Here is a 16,003-nt window from a genome sequence, read left to right on the forward strand (position 1 = left end):
TCAGCGGCTCTTAAATATCAGTGCCGTCACCCCAAAGCATATCATGCCTCCGTCATGCATAGTCAGCATACGTGTGCATACGCTCCATCACTATATCCTATGATTGCAAGAGTGGGTTAGCTATTTTCCCCGCGCAGAGAAGGGGGCCATGGTGAATCTACGTTGTATAGCGGCGGAGGCGGAGGGAAATATCTAGGAGTTTTCTGAAGTTCAACGGCTTCGGCATGCGAGACCTAACAATGACCCAGAGACCAAGGGACAAAGACCGGTTCAATCTAGCTTGGTTGGTTTCAGCACTTTTGCTACTATGCTCGGCCGCCGTTTTCTTCTCAGCCTTTCATCTTGAGCCTACCGACGCACAATGCGATCTTCACAGCTACTCCTGGTCGCCCGCGATGGGCATCATCAGGTACCATTGGGAGACCTTTGAATTTGAGGAGAGCGAGTTCACCACCTCCGAACCTTCACAATACTATGGGTTCAAGCCAACTGATGAAATCGAGAATGCGTGGAATGAACTGCTCCCTGGTAGATATCACATCACCTTTGTGAATAGACGACATGGATCGCTTGGCTGACTGGTGTAGAACACCCCATCTCAATCCCTGACTCCCGCCTTCGAGACCTCGGACTTTTCGGTGCCGTGAACGATTCAGCCTGGATTCGAGATCCACATAACAACAACAACATCCTCGCGCTGCCGGAATACTCAGTACAACTGGGTTGCTTGAACTTCCTGCGCCAGCTGGGCCATCGGGCTGACCGCGACTTCACGCATCTGGCGGCTTTCCAGGGCAGTGACTCGCTGGTTTGGGAGCGAGCATATCAGTGCATAGAGCGGCTGCGGAAAGCCGTCATGGTGAGCTCAACTACTTCACTGTAGGAAGTGTATTTACTGTCTGGAAAAAGAGGCTAATGTGCGGCCGTTCAAAGTGCTGGGGGGATGTCGGCTCCATCCTCCTCCATCACGGCGGAAACACTACTGCCTCTGGACATGACGATACCGTGTTCGACTTTGGAACTCTCCACTACTGTCGCAACTTTGAGAGTATAGTCGAGTGGACAAGAGAAAATGGCGTTAAGAGTGTCACAATGGATAATCTATGGTGGGGTGAGTAGAGATATATAGAAAATACTCAGATAGCGTTCTCCGAACTTTCAATATTACGTTGGGTGAAACGCCGAGATGACTGCGCCTCCTTCTCAAGCGCAGCAATCGTCGCATCTGTAAGTCTTCTCTCCTCTTGCTGGTAAACACCAAACTGCCCACTTCCCATTCCATCAATAATCTCCCTGATTTCTGCTATTAATGCCTCGGCCTCAGCCCGTCTCGAAGGCCCCTGTTTCCACAGAGCCCTGGCAATGATCCTGCGCGCATTAACCGCTTGAGGCGAATCTCTCCCGAGGCGCTCGTGTCCGTCCATCCAGGCCAAAACCGGCTTCTCCGTCTCTTCTGCCTCTTCGTATTTCCCGATCTTGACGAGGTGATCTGCTAGGATATGCAATGGCAGCATGTTGGACTTGTCCGGCCGCTTGTCCACCATCAAGCGAATAGTGTCATAGGATTCTGGCAGGCCGAGTTCCGACTGCATAGTGTAGATGGCCTGGGAAAGGCGATTCCAGCGCGCATAGTCGATTTCAGATAGCGTCTTCGGGGCTGCAGCGGCTTCTTCTGTTGCCAGCTTCTCTTGTAGCAGGTGAAGAAGGTGCTCTAGCTTCTCTTTATCGCTTGCAGAACTGTTCGGGTCGATCGGGAGGCGTTCGAGCTCTTGCTCGGAGAAGTTGTTGAGGAAATTTCGGCTAACGCAGTAGCTGATGCTGTCCCAGAAGCGGTTCACGGGGACAGGCGCTTCCCAGGCGAACGACTTCGCAGTCTCGGATTTGGCGACGCTAGCCGTTGAGTATCTCCCTTCAGAAGCAGTTGCCATCTCTTTTAGCTGGGATAGTTGGTATAGTAGAGATTTGATGAAGTTGGAGAAGGTGGAGAGTTTGATGAAAACATATGCAACGCGACCAACATGCCCAAACGACCAACACGACCAACACATAGGACGTAACAAGATACCTAGGTACCAGGATAGAATGGACCAATGAGCAGAAGTTACCTGATACATCAATAATACAGACAAGTAATGTGAGTCCGGTTACTAGGCAACTATCCGTGGCATTGAATGCGCTGTGTGCTGACAACTTTGCGATACATGCATGTCGAATTCTTTATTACCTGAATTTCGTATTATTAAACTATCGAGTTTTATACGAAAAGTACTGGTCACATAGATAGTAGTATATCTATAGATGTCTGGTAGTGCTATCTTAACTTGACCTCCTCAGCCTAGATGAAGGAGCACGGGTCGGATCGGACAGTGAGTACCTGTCTCCGCCTCCGACTCTTGGATTGAAACCGTTCAACTATTTTCTGAGAAAGGCTAGATCGCTCCAACTACTCAACTGCTCTTAATGATGTGGCCCTCTCGTGATGCCTCGTCTCGTCCATCATACCATCTTGTCTCATCAGGCTCGTCGGAACCAGAGCCCAAAAGTGCTACTCAGATACCCGAAGCAGAGACAGACTTTTCGCCTCCTTCTCGACTCAGTCACTCCACATCAAACATCTACAGGATCTCCTTTTGCATTTTGCTTTGCCTTTGCTTGCTCGAGGGCCTTGGAATCGCGTATCTCTTCCAACATCCTCGGCATGATCAAGCATGGGTTAATACTCCAGTACCCCCTGGTGCGTGGTTCAAGGACTACTACAAAACCGATTCATTTAATACTGACGACAATCTGCAGCCTCATGGACACTTAGGGCCTTTACTCGAAGTCCTACCATGGCCAACCTCCGAAGCAGCGAGGACGTTGAAGCAGCCTGGCGCGACTACGGTGTGTCCTCAAGAAAAAAATCCCCATGTTAATCAGTCTAACAGCAACAGAGACAACGGCATTTGTTCATATACCCAACCCGCAAGATTACTCCTTGACTCCGAACAAAAACGTAATAATTGGAACCCAAAACATCTATATGCTTAGCGCATATCATCAACTCCACTGCCTAAAGAAGTTGCACCTCGGTTGGGTCGGCCTAATGTACAACGCTACGGACCGGGAAATGCTGGGCCAGAAGCATGCGGAGCATTGCTTCGATTACCTCCGACAAGCGATTGTCTGTGCCGGTGACGCGACACTTGAGGGGCCAGACAAGGACGATGGTAGGAAGCTGACGGGGAATGAGGTCGTTCATCGCTGCCGCGCTTGGGATGAGCCAGGCGGACTAGAATTGTGGAGAAGGAAGCATATTCCTAATGGAAAGACGGAGGAAGTCGACATAGGGTGACAGTAGTTGTAAAGTTCTGTCGAAGTTATATGAGACGTGAAGATAGCGTTTCCGAATCGGCGGACTCTAGCCGTCTTTGTACAAGGGGAAGTTAGTGCGTTCCTCCCAAGTTCTCATTGAAAGTCCGCCGGACACTCAAACCGTATGTACTCATCTATGCCTTAGACGTTTGTTTAGGTTAACTTCCTATTTTCATGGGATCGACGTAAACGATATGCAAAGCAAGTTCAATTCATTGCAGCCTTCCGAGGCGAGTCCAGGATTAACGACAGACAAGAAATACTTCGAAAGCAGAGTCTCGAGATGGAAAGAGCGACAAATAGTTGGTGCGTTTTGCAAAGGCCAATTTCACCTCCTCGTCTCTCAACAGGGTCACCGCTTCTTTCCTCGAACTTGATCTCTTCCGAGTCAGAGTTACTTCTCTTCCTAAGCATCCTCTCGTTTCGAGATGCCACCCCAGCCCGAGTACAGAGCCGCCGAGATCTCATCCACGTTGATGTCCTTAATATCACGCTTGCTCTTGATGGAGCCCCAACCCGTGTACAGAGCGGCGGAGATCTCGTCCACATCAACGTCTCGAATATCACGCTTGTTCTTGATAGAACCCCAACCCGTGTACAGAGCGGCGGAGATCTCATCCACATCAACATCCGAGATGTCACGCTTGCTCTTGATGGAGCCCCAGCCAGTGTACAAAGCCGCAGAAATCTCGTCCACGTCGACGTCGCTAATATCTCGCTTGCCCCAACCAGTGTCCCCAGCATCCGAGATCTCGGAGCGAGCCTCGGGCTTAGTGTTGGCTTGAACATAAAAATATTAGCTCTGTATTCGCGTTAACTGGCAGGCCGGGTAGTTATCATACATCGTGGAGCGGCGATCGCCACCGCAACAAACAGGGTGAGGGTGTTGAGGAGCTTCATTTTCGTGCCTTTCCGTTCGAATTATTACAATAGTGAGACTGAAGTGAGGTGGATTCGTTTACCCTTAGAAATCCGATGGTTATCCCATCTATCTGCCAATAAGGGTATACGGCGATAGCGGTACTTAACAACTGAAGTGTCTGACATTGTCATCGATGTCAGCAAACAGAGGCTTCATGTGTAGTGACATGGTTCATAGGACTGACATTTTGACGAGGGGCACAAGCAAATGTGGGGTGGGAATTGCTCCCAGACAACTTTCCCGGCTATAATTGAACGTTAATTGAGTCTTTTGCAGAGGTGAGACTGCTGCAGTGTTGAGTATGTTACCGCGCAGCCATGTCTTCTCAACGACCATCCACCGACTTTTCTGATGATGCGACTATCGAGTATGAGAAGGAGAGCTTTATACACCCCGGCCGGAGACACCAGCCTCAGAGGAACGGCTGGTTCTATTCCAAAACTCATATTTTGAGTCTATATGCCTCCCATGCTGTGCTTCTGGTTGTCGTCTTTGCCCTGGTTGTGAAGTTTACGCGACGACCGTTCTTAGACCCGACACTTGGAGTTTATTGTAAGTGTTTATTGTCTTCCCCATGGAATTTGGAGTACCGGGACTAAATGCGGCCCAAAAATAGCGCCCGCCAACGAAGCCGTGGAATATATCAAAGAATACAAGTTCCATGCGGCGCTCTTCAACAGGACGCCTTATATGGGATACCCAACGGACGAGACAGATCAGCTTTGGCGCGATCTGTACAGCTGTGAGTAGAACCTCATCGTTACGGTTTGTCGTATCTGGGGTACTGATTTGGACTTGTAGTCGGAATCTCTAAGATTACCGAAGAGGAGGCGAAGATGCTTCCTCATCCCACGCTGCCTATACCCGGTACGAAAGAATATCTGATCCAGCTCGATATCTGGCATACACTGCACTGCCTTAACGACCTGCGAATGCTTCTGTATCCGGAGCGCTTTCCCGGCCTGGCAGAGGTCACAGACGAAAACGGAGTCATTAATCGCGACAGCTTCGAGTTTCTTCATTGGGGTATGTGCACGTCTTAAATCTGTCTCCATGTCCTGTGACATTAAAATGCTTAATATCACACTTCTTAGACCACTGCATTGACTCGATTCGCGAAACGCTGATGTGCCACGCGGACGTCTCGCCCATGCCATTCCGCGTCAACGTGCCTCAAAATGAAGTTATTGTACCCCGTCTCGCTACTACGCACACTTGCCGAAACTTCACGAAGGTCCAGGAGTGGGCTAAAGCGCACCATGCTGGGGCGTGGAACTACAATGTCACAGCTGAGCAGGCGGAAGAGATTATACGCGAGTCTGGGTTTGACAATGCCCCATGGGAGGACATCGAGGACCAGTATCCAGCATTTCCCGGAAATAAATTCTTCAAGTATTGGAGGGATCATCCCGAGGAGGCTGAGGCAGCTAAGAAGGAGGCGGCCAGAGTAAAAGCGGCCAAAGAGAAGGCCGCGGAGGAGGCGGATTCCCATGTTTCTACGCACCTTTAGGTATGGGTTCGTGGCGTGGTAAACATGTGTGTGGAAGTTAGACAAGAAATCTTAAGTCTATCACATTAATATGCAATTTCTCATTTGTTTGTTCTATATCTAAGAGGAAGAGAACAGATTGGCAGATAATCAATCACGAAGCTTTAGAATTCCACGTAAGGTATCTCCTGCCTTCAACTTTCTATCAATCACGAAAGCCTTCTCACGGCTCTGAATCACGGCCTCGTATACCGATCCAAACGCCCTACACTGATGCACCACGCTATCTCCATTTATCGCGCGAACCTTCTCCCCGTCTTCAAGCTCAGCTACAAACGAAGGCTCTATAGTATCATCTGCTGCACACATAATACCCTTCATTTTTATTGTCGTTAGTGTCTTGATCCGAATAGTATGGGAACTGGCGTGGCTCACCTGTGCAAGATATTGGAGGCAATGCTCTATATGATCGTCATCTTTGCTCTCTTCTCTCCTTCCGTGGTGTGTGTGGGACATTGGCTCATGACTGAGAGCAGCTCTCAAGATCTCGAGACAGTGCAGTTGATGGAACATGGAGACGCCATAATGCTGCGTCTTTTCGTCGATTTCGCGGAGCTGGACAAATGAATTGCCTTTGTTTTCTTTATATACGTTCTTGGCTTGATTAAGAAGAGATTCGGAGTTATCCTCTAACGGATGGAGGCTATCGAAGATGAAGGTTTGGGGGTGTGAACCGAGACCGCTGGAATCGCATACTGATCCGGAGGCCCCCTCCCAGAGAATTCGATAGGATGGTCTATCGTCCCAGTGCGTGAAGAAGAGGAACGATGAGAGGATCACCAGGCCAAACGCGAAGAGCGTGAACGCTGCTGGGCGAGAACAATTGCTGGAGTTGTAAATCGCCATCTCTGCGATGCTAAGAATTTGGTAAAACAGATGGAAAATTGTCCATTTTGGGGGAAACGACAGACTGAATTTGGCACCTAGGGCCCTACACCAAGGAGACTCGGCCAGAATCTCGCACTTGGGAAACTTGGTGATATCGGTGGCCGAGGTCCCGAGTGTGTGCTGCTGTGTTTGCTGACCCAGAAGGCTGACAAGCTGAACAACTGATGACAACATAGTTAGTCTCCCACGCCGCGGTACCTGTAACTTCAGAATAACACAGCGATGGGAGGGGAGACAGAGAACTGATGTGTGCTGAGAAATCGGGAGCTTGGCCAAATCATGTTCTAATTGACCAGCAAACCAGTCTGGCTGGTGGTGGTCAAGCACTCTCAAAAGTCTAACCCACTTGGACGCCATCTGGAAACAACAGGCTCTGCACATAAGCCTCTAAGGGTTCAGGTAGATGTTGAGCCGTTATGAAACCATTCACGTTCACCCGCAAATCACGCCAGTATCTCCATGTCAGGAGCTTCAGTGAAAACGAAGAAACTGGTGCTCAAGGCAAGGAGAGCGGGGAACTAGACGGCAATCTAGTTCAAGCCTACGGTGGTGAAACATGTAGAAGAGGCCGATTATGGCACTCCATATGCTTCCTCTGGTTGAACATAGCACTATTCCTGGCATCGTGTGCAATGTTTACCTTGTCTCTACGACCGCCATCGCTGCAGTACGTTGATCGCATCCACGAGCAGCGGAGGAATCATTATCTTAGGCATATTTCAATGCCGTGTAAGTCGAACTGAAGCGCAAGAAATTACATTCGCACAACCTACTGACCAATACAGCACCGATCCTCGACGAAACCGAAATCAGAGTCTCGCCCAAACGAATGGACGCAACACTTCTCAACACCAACCCACCAAGCATCTACCGTCAAGAACCTAGCCACGACGTCGACCTAGCCTGGGCATCTTTGTACGATACGCGGCCAGTGGCACTCACCCGCGACCAAGTCCTCGCTATGGGCAAAGACCCGGCTTCAGCCGCGCGTATCCCATCTTCCTGGGGCCGGGGCAATGACAGCTACTTCGGGCGGGTTGACGTATTCCACCAACTTCATTGCTTAGACGCTCTTCGTCGCGAGGCGCGCTTCGAACACTACTACGGGGCAAAGTACCCTGGCGGGTTCGACACAACGTCCGAGATGCACCGCCTGCATTTGTCCCACTGCGTCTGGCTTCTGGCGCAAAATATCATGTGCTCTGCGAATACGGACATGTATACGCACGTGTGGACGGACGTGCTAGACCATCCGTTTCCGGATTTCAATATCGAGCATAAATGTAAGGACTACGATGCTCTCATGGAGTGGCAACAGAAGAACGCGCTGGATGAGGACGACTTCGTGGCGCTGAGGAGGCCGGAGGGGTACCCTTATCATGCTATGACGCACAAGTTTAAGGAGATTCATAACTGGTTTTCGTTCCATGAGGACGATGGAGATTTTGAATCTGGAGAGATTGCGTAGTCTGAGTTCCTTTGAAGTCGGGGCCGCAGGCTCTAACGGTTGAAAAAACTCGGCATTAAATGCACATCAATAGAGAGCGTCCGATTTATTATAACTTTCCCCGCGTCTTCTCTTCAAGGTTGATAATGGCAATATGTTTCCGGTACCTTCTCTAGTCAAGTTTGTATGATGGCCTGCCTGTATTTCCTCGACATGGCGAGGAGAAGAGGTGTTCATTTCTCATTTCATGCCACCTTCACTTGTAATGCACACATCCCGATACAAAATTATTTTGAATAATTGAATGCGTTTTGAGGACTCTTTCCGCCCAGCCGATATTGGAGAATGCAAGCGCTACCAAGCAGGACAGACGAGGAAAGTTGATGCGGGCAAACTCAGGGAAAATTAGCAAGCTCCTCGTTTAGCTTCCTCGTTCCAAGCTTATCCTCTCCAACCGGTCCGTTCCCCTTAAATTGGAACGGATCGATGCTTTCCACCGCTCTTGATTTCGACTCACCTACCAATAGCTTGATGTCCGAAGCCACCATGTTCTGTCGTTGAGTCAGACGGGAGTGCCTCCACGGAAAGGGCGACGTCACACCGGTTCCGACGGGCTGGGTTCGAAGGGATTGGAACTGGGGTAGGGCTTGGGGCTTGGGGCTTGGGGCTTGGGGCTTGGGCTTGGGCTCGAGTCGGAACAGTGAGCCGACTTTGGTGGGAGAGGTGGACATCTCACGGATCCCTGTGGGTCAGGAACATCATCGCCGTAGCGAAAAGGTGCGTGGGCACACGCCGCTACGTACGGCTTGAGGGTTGAAGAAGTGTAACCGCTCGTGCTTCGGTACATTAGGAAAACAGGAAGGGCTGGCAGGAATGGAGGCCTTTTCCAGCTCTCTTTTTATGGGAAAAAAAGAAAAAAAAAAAAAAAATATGAAACGGGAACCCGAAATGGGTCATCTAGGTCGAGAGCGAAGGGGGAGGGGGAGGAAACGAAGGGCTTTCCAGACCATCGGGCTTCAGGCTCCCAGCCAGACCAGAATCTTAATAATCCTACTACTGAATACGCTTCTTCTCGTACACAATAATTGCAATCGTCTCATCAAGAGAAGTTCGGTGTGCGGAATCGCTCGAAGGAGTCGCTTTAATCTTCCTGGTGCTGCTCAATTTGGCCAACTGAGCTCAAGTCAAATGTTCCCCAACGCCGTCTCCTCGCCTTCAAATACACTGCACCCACCTCACCGGTACGCTTCAGCGCATCGTCAAATCATCAATAAGTCACGGTCACGCATCCGCCCGCATCACCAGCTGCAATGCATCAATGCGCAGGCGAATAGGTAAAGTCTCCGTCTTTCCCCTCTGCTCTCTTTCCAGCTCAAGCGGGACACTGCGCCCGTCGTAGTACATATGATATATTTCAGCCAAGATCTAAATGTCATAAAGTCTCATCGCCGCTTGAAGGGTGTAAGTATATGATATAGCTATCCAGAGCAATTAACTGGTTATTCAATTTCGTTCCAATCTTTAGCAAGGAATACGTAAGTTTGAGAAGGGATTAGGATTTATCCTGGGCAAGTGTGTGCTCAAGCCCAACTTGTCAAGCCGCAACCGTTGACTCACCAGCTCCATGTTAAGCTTTGGGTTTCCTTCCATATACAAAGTACACTGGAATATAAATATGGATCGCTGGGTCGGTGAGGTCCTTTCTCGTCTTGGCGATGACCACCTGAATTTCCTCATCGCTCCAACCAAGGACCCGCGAAAAGACAGCAGGCGTGTACGATTCAACGGCCTGGATCTGCTGAACGCCCTGCAGCTTTCCAATCTCCTTTAGCTTTGGATCCTTCGGCCACGCACCGACAGGCACCTATATCAAGTAGTCAGTACTCGAGCGTTACGAAACACTAAATGTAGTCGTGTGGACGTTGGATGGATGAGAATGCATTGGGGGCATGTTGAGCCACCGACCTTGAGAATCTTTTCCGTCACATCCTCGAACCCTGCTTCTTCCATCTTCTTCTTCCATCCGATGGCAACATCCAGCGGCTTGCCGAACTTCCCGAGGCCTTCGATCAAGTTCTTCAACCAGAGCTGAGCGCTTTCTCCTTTCTCGCCCGTACCATCATCGGAGAGGAAGGCGGGGTAACTGGCCTGGAATTCAATATAACCGCCGGGGGCCAGGTGTTGGAAGGCTTGACGGAATAGCTTGCCACCGTCGGCAATGCACCCTTCCAGCTCTCGACCATGGATGAAGTCGAAGGGCTTTTGGTAGGGCCACTCTGATTCGAAATCATCAACCTCAAAGAAGCAGTTGGGAGGGGTCCTATGGCGCGTACGAGCAATGTTACTATTTAAATGTCAAGAAGAAGAAGACGGGTAAGGAGTCACCGTACCATCCAGGTTGAATGGGACTTAGATCAGTTCCGATAACTTCCGCGGATGGGTATTGACTAAGTTCAACAATGTTAGCCAAGCATCTGGAAGGGGGTGGACATGAGATTCTTACTCTGCAAAGTCCATCGCCCAGACACCAGTACCAGTGCCCAGGTCAAGCACTCGTTGGGGGTCACTCTCGAGAGGAGAGAAGAACAATTCGCCTTTAAGCACCATACAATAGAGGTGATGAACGAGATCCATCCGATCTTGCTCTTCCTCATCGTTCGGCTGCGTAATCGCACTTAGCTTTCTTTCTCACTTGTCGTCAAAGGATTGGGGAGCTTCAACCTCGCGCTCTTAGGTACATGTGTACTTACTACTAAGTAGGAGCCTTCACGGAATGCATGGTAGCGACGACCATTCTACGGTCGATGAATGTCAGCGCATGATTGCGTAGCGCTCTCTCTCTTTCTCTTTTCCTAGAACTAACCTCGTATCTAAATCAAGTACGAGAAAGATGGTTAGAGTTATTGAAGAAGTCCAAGATGATGATGACGGCGTCTTGGTACATTGGCGTGTCAACATACTTGTAGTTAAGGACGCTTGAGGCCAGAGACGTTCGGAAGCTAGCTGAATCCGCTCTAATGAACTTGTTAGGAACAAGTAATCTGGATAATTCATGAATCTCAAACTTAGAACCCACGAAACACTGTAAGCAGAATCGTCGTCCCGAATAGCATCCTGGAAAAAAAAGCAAGGTCAATCGAGCATAAACAAACCAAAAATAGCAGACGGAATGGGTAGTTACACGGCATCAGGGGGGAACTGCATACATCTGCTTGCAAAGGATTCGCGGCCAAAGCCGCCTGCAATTGCGTGTTCGTAGGCGACGTCGTTTCCGTTTCCTCACACATGGTTGCGCAAAAAGTGTTTGACGATGATCTGGACAATTGACGCGAAGATGTTCAGAAAAGGCCGAGGAGAATTTAACGAAGGATCCTGTTTCCCCCACTCTCCCCCGCTTTCTCTGTCAATCCGGTCTGATATTTTAGACGTATTGGCATCGCACCACAGAATCCCTGTACGGTGGCGTGGCTCTGCAGACGAAGAATTCGTTTCGGTATAGCTCAGTTAGGTCGACCATTCTGCTCCACCCTGTTCCCCTGCCATTCCCACTCCGCGGAAGCGTGGCACCATCTTCTGACCCGTCCGGAAGTGAAGCCGCCCTCGTCTTTTGGCTTCGGAGGAAGCTCCAAGAGGCAACGCTTCAATGGAGGCATGGGGGCATGGGGACGCCCAGACTGCTGCTAGCCCATCAAGTTCTAGACCCGTGATCTAGTTTGTGTGTGCCAGTCAGGGACTCCATGCCATCAGCACTCGGCGCCGGATCGCATCGGGCCGCCGGACGCCATTGGTCTCATACGACATGGATGCGCCCCTTTTCTTCAATGAGCGTTCCATCGTCCGATGAACCTTGTGCATCTGTGGCTGGGAGGCTCTCGATCGCATCGACTTCGGACAGTGGTGTTGAGTTAAATCCGTGATGATCCTGATGTAACCCACCCTCGAGACCCACGAATACAGAGGCCATTCTGCTTTCTAAACTTATAAAAATTCGTACGTCCTCTCGCCGAGACGTTATGCACGTCAATCCTTTGTAACGGACGCTCGGTCTCGGGTTTGTGGGGATGGAATATCTTCGGAAGGTCAATGGTCTCTTCTCGCGCTCGCCAGCTCGACCCAGCTGGAACCAGATCAGCCGGGCCGCCATCACGGGGCCATGATCTTCTCCGTTCGGCTCCGCTGTGTTGTCCCAACCCGAGCGTCTCCGGATTCAGAGCCAGCCGACAGTCGCGTGTTGAAACTTGACGTCGGAAGAGGCACTTGCGGAAGCTCCTGCAGATTCCGCTTCTCAGGCAATTTTTCCACCTACTTCACCACCGGTAGTCCCACCCTGAACGACGCCCCAAAGCACTCGTCACCATCAAGGGGGCCGGCTTTAACCCAATCACACATTTCTCTCGGTTTCACCACCACGCTTACAGGTGATACAAGGGAACGACGGGGAAAGTTTGGAAGAATCAAATCCAAGGTGCCCAACCAACCAACCCACTAACCTGGCCTCGTGCCGGAATATTTTGCGTGTGCCTAAATCCACCCACATGTTAATATCCCGCTCCAATCAGGGGCGCCCGGATGCATACCAGAAGACTGAACTGAGGATGAGGGTTGGAGGCAGACCAATGCGGTGTTCCGGGTAGATTTCTGCTTATAAGTCCCTCTGAGAAACTGTTGCTTCGAGTAGATGAGCACAATCATCGACCCTCAACAAAGGAAAACACTCTCAGACATCCTACCATTATTCGAACATGGGTCCATCACCAAGCCGCGTCTACCGACGGGAACGACAAATGGAAGGCGACTCAAAGCAAAGAGAGCACAGAGCTGAACCCCGTGGGAGCCATCGGAGTAACCCCCAGGCTCTGGGCGTCACTTCCACGCTGATCACCCCAGCAGATTGGGTCGCTGGGTCTATCGAGCGTCCGGTTTCGAGGCTTCTGCAAATTACTTGAGCCTGTTTTTCCCAACAACGGCTTTTTCGAGATTGACTCGGGCTTACTTGGTGCGATCAACTCTGGTCGATCTTGTGCCGCCCAGATACACCCAGGTTACAATTGGCAGTCCTTACCTCCTTGCATGAATAAACATATTCAGGGGAATGCTAGATTCGACCTGCAGACAGCTGGCACTTTCACCTTCTATAATTATAACGGAGTTTAAGAATACTCTCGGCTTTTGAACGAGTGGTTCGTGGTCTCCACAGCATCGGCAACCACTCTAATTGTAGTGCCACCAGATGCAACTACCACACACAGCTTGTAACCGCCCCCGGCCTCCTCCCTCTTAATCCTCCCTCACCCCCATCGCCGTCTACATAGACCTGCTTCCCGTCTCTGTACCGCCATACTTCGTTCGGCGTGACGCGCACCCATCCCCACACAAATTCCAATATCGGCCCGTCCGGTAGTCTTGTGTCGGCACCGCGGGCCAGTCCCCCAAGGAAATAATAAACAACCAAAGTGTTACCTCGAAGCAAAGCTTCCTCGATAGGCTCATCTTTAAGTGCGTGCTCCAACAGCACTCCCAGTTTACCCGTTGCCTCGTTACTGGGAAACTATGCACCGAGTAACGTGAGTTTCGACCCTCGAGTAGTAGAGCGATTAGTACATGCCCTTCCGTCTCTACTCATACTCATACTGATCTCAGCGGCTTCTGATCCCCAGGCTTCGATCTGCCGCTAAACGTCCTATTTCCCGATGCGCGCGATTTAAAACAGAAGAGGCGGATGGAAATACGCCGAAGAGGGAACCATCTAGTCGGGCATTTACAAGCCCCAATATTGTTCCCGTTGCTGGGAATGGTATCTTGCCCTCGATGTCTTGCTCCAAGAACAGTCAGTCTTCTTCAAGCTCGCCTTGCATACAATAGAACCTTGGTTGAATCCCACACCCCCACTCACCGGGAATGCCTTAACATACCTATTTGTCATCGAGGCATTCTACCGATCGATTACAATTGTGCAAATCGATTTCAGCATGACTGGGCCCCATTAACAGCCCGGTTGCTTCCCCGCGAAGCTATTATGTCGACGAAAGGGGCGAGGTCCAACGCTCTCTCCCAGTTTCAATTGTGAATAATTACTCGATCAAGCTCACACTCATAGCGTAAAAGGAGCTCGCTCCTTCTCTCTACACCTTAGATCCCCAAATATCGGTCTCCTCTATCCCACTGACTAGTGGCGTCCCCGTCCCTTTCGGCGTTTGCCCCATCTCAGGGAAGTGGAGGCGATTTTTACCTCCATCATGCTCCGGGCTCTCGCGGCGAGCCTTCCCCACGGCCAGGCCTACACGGTCTAATAGTCCCGATGGGGGCGGTCATCGCACCGGGCACGCTTTCATATCCCCCGGTGCAAGACAGTATCTCGTGCGTTCGGGTTCTCCCAGGTCCGTTGCTGGGGCCTGTTTATCTGGCGCAAGCTCTCATCTACCCGGCATACGCTCTGCGCTATCATAGGGTGATTTTCAGGGTGACCTGCTGAGCTTTTTTCCTTCCTCCTATCTAGCCACACAAGCCTGCATCTAGGATATTAAAAGGCACTTATTAATAACCACACACAGCCAGTGAGTCAGTGACATCGCTGCTAGAGCCACGGCCGAGGGGTTTTCGAGTCTTGCCGACAAGAAAGCTCCATTTCCTTCTCTCCCTTTCTGTCCGTCCTCTGCTACTTATGGGGGCAACGTACAATTTGAGTTTCTATGCACCGCATTTGGGCACCCTGGTTGACCCAAGGGGTGGTTCGCCTGCCCGGGAATGCATCCAGAGATCCAATATTGCCATGCCCTCGTCCGAGATCATCTTTCGTCATCCTTGGAGAATGAGGGAGCATTTGAGCCGCAGCGAGGCATTTGTGGCGACATTCGAGGCGGTTATTGAATGATCCACCAGGTGGCCATATCTCAATATCTCTCAATATTTCTCAATCTGACAATAGAAATCACGAAGAGTGAGGATTTACGGCAGTGGGAAAGAGACAGAGAAGAGAGAGACAGAGAGGGGTCACTTATTCGCTTGATAGAGTGCATTGTTATGCACAGTGAAGACATCGTTCTTTTTGGGGAGGAATTCTTCAAGTCCGAGGAAAGTCCTTGCCTTCTCATGGTACTCTCATGGCACGAGAAGAACATTCTCGTTCTGACTCGGGGATGATCAGGCGACCAGTCGAGAATTTCTCGCGATTAGGAATTTTGGTGGCCGAGCTTTTACGGAGCCGCCCCTACTTGTACGCTCCGCTTTCTTTCCCACGGCTCAGAGGTCTGGTGGACTAACTCCATAGCAGGAATCAGGCGATGTTCCGAGGCTTTGGTGATAGCTACAAGTCGATTGACCCCTTCCAAAAACAGTAATTAGATTGACAACAAAAGGGGGATAGTAATCCCAAGACGGCTATCTGAGGCTATACGGACTTAGCCTGCTTGGCATGAGTTCTTTCTTCATGGAGATTCTTGAACCTCAATCACATGATGCACTGGGATGAGCGGTCCGATATCACAACCTGGTTGGAGGCCGTACCGTGTTGAGAAGGAGAGGGTGTGCAAGCATGTTGAGATGTTCCAAGATTTTCAGGATTGCTCGACTCGTACCCAGGTATGATCCGTGGCAAATCCAGGAGATCTCGCCTCCAGTCTACTCCTTTGGGTATTTGATAGGGTTAGCGCTGGGGATGAGAGCCAGTCCACCCTTGGGATGTGGAGAGAAGCCCCATTCCGCAAGATGGAGAGATCTACCCTTACCCTGTTTCCCCAGACCTCCCGTCTTACACGCAGAAAACTTTTCTGACAACCAAAAGTGAGAAATAAGCTCATAGGAAGGAAAGACAGGAGAGAGGGAATATGGGGAGCCGGCAATGTAC

General features: G+C 50.5%; 5 protein-coding genes and 1 pseudogene across 5 annotated transcripts; 3 read left to right on the top strand and 3 right to left on the bottom strand.

Moving 5' to 3' along the window:
• Window positions 1–395: 395 nt before the first annotated feature.
• Window positions 396–1,119, top strand: SAPIO_CDS4587 (uncharacterized protein; the record flags this gene model as incomplete). Its single annotated transcript, XM_016787105.1, has 3 exons — window positions 396–528; window positions 588–859; window positions 934–1,119. 3 exons carry the CDS (start codon window positions 396–398, stop codon window positions 1,117–1,119), a joined length of 591 nt encoding a protein of 196 aa, XP_016643214.1.
• Window positions 1,120–1,136: 17 nt separating this feature from the next.
• Window positions 1,137–1,928, bottom strand: SAPIO_CDS4588 (annotated as a pseudogene; the record flags this gene model as incomplete).
• Window positions 1,929–3,760: 1,832 nt separating this feature from the next.
• On the bottom strand, window positions 3,761–4,254 carry SAPIO_CDS4589 (uncharacterized protein; the record flags this gene model as incomplete). The annotated part of the gene is made up of 2 exons (XM_016787106.1): window positions 3,761–4,134; window positions 4,197–4,254. The coding sequence occupies 2 exons, from the start codon at window positions 4,252–4,254 to the stop codon at window positions 3,761–3,763; spliced, it is 432 nt and encodes a 143-aa protein (XP_016643215.1).
• Window positions 4,255–4,593: 339 nt separating this feature from the next.
• SAPIO_CDS4590 (uncharacterized protein) lies at window positions 4,594–5,786 on the top strand (the record flags this gene model as incomplete). Its single annotated transcript, XM_016787107.1, has 4 exons — window positions 4,594–4,828; window positions 4,893–5,018; window positions 5,078–5,302; window positions 5,371–5,786. The coding sequence occupies 4 exons, from the start codon at window positions 4,594–4,596 to the stop codon at window positions 5,784–5,786; spliced, it is 1,002 nt and encodes a 333-aa protein (XP_016643216.1).
• A 1,559-nt stretch (window positions 5,787–7,345) lies between these two features.
• Window positions 7,346–8,181, top strand: SAPIO_CDS4591 (uncharacterized protein; the record flags this gene model as incomplete). Its single annotated transcript, XM_016787108.1, has 2 exons — window positions 7,346–7,442; window positions 7,499–8,181. The coding sequence occupies 2 exons, from the start codon at window positions 7,346–7,348 to the stop codon at window positions 8,179–8,181; spliced, it is 780 nt and encodes a 259-aa protein (XP_016643217.1).
• A 1,606-nt stretch (window positions 8,182–9,787) lies between these two features.
• Window positions 9,788–11,447, bottom strand: SAPIO_CDS4592 (Demethylmenaquinone methyltransferase; the record flags this gene model as incomplete). The annotated part of the gene is made up of 9 exons (XM_016787109.1): window positions 9,788–10,024; window positions 10,126–10,480; window positions 10,551–10,607; window positions 10,664–10,821; window positions 10,911–10,955; window positions 11,024–11,030; window positions 11,121–11,174; window positions 11,237–11,274; window positions 11,367–11,447. The coding sequence occupies 9 exons, from the start codon at window positions 11,445–11,447 to the stop codon at window positions 9,788–9,790; spliced, it is 1,032 nt and encodes a 343-aa protein (XP_016643218.1).
• Between the last annotated feature and the right edge of the window lie 4,556 nt (window positions 11,448–16,003).

Source organism: Scedosporium apiospermum, assembly GCF_000732125.1.
Source record: "Scedosporium apiospermum strain IHEM 14462 chromosome Unknown SEQ_SAPIO_0093, whole genome shotgun sequence".
Classification (NCBI taxonomy): domain Eukaryota; kingdom Fungi; phylum Ascomycota; class Sordariomycetes; order Microascales; family Microascaceae; genus Scedosporium; species Scedosporium apiospermum.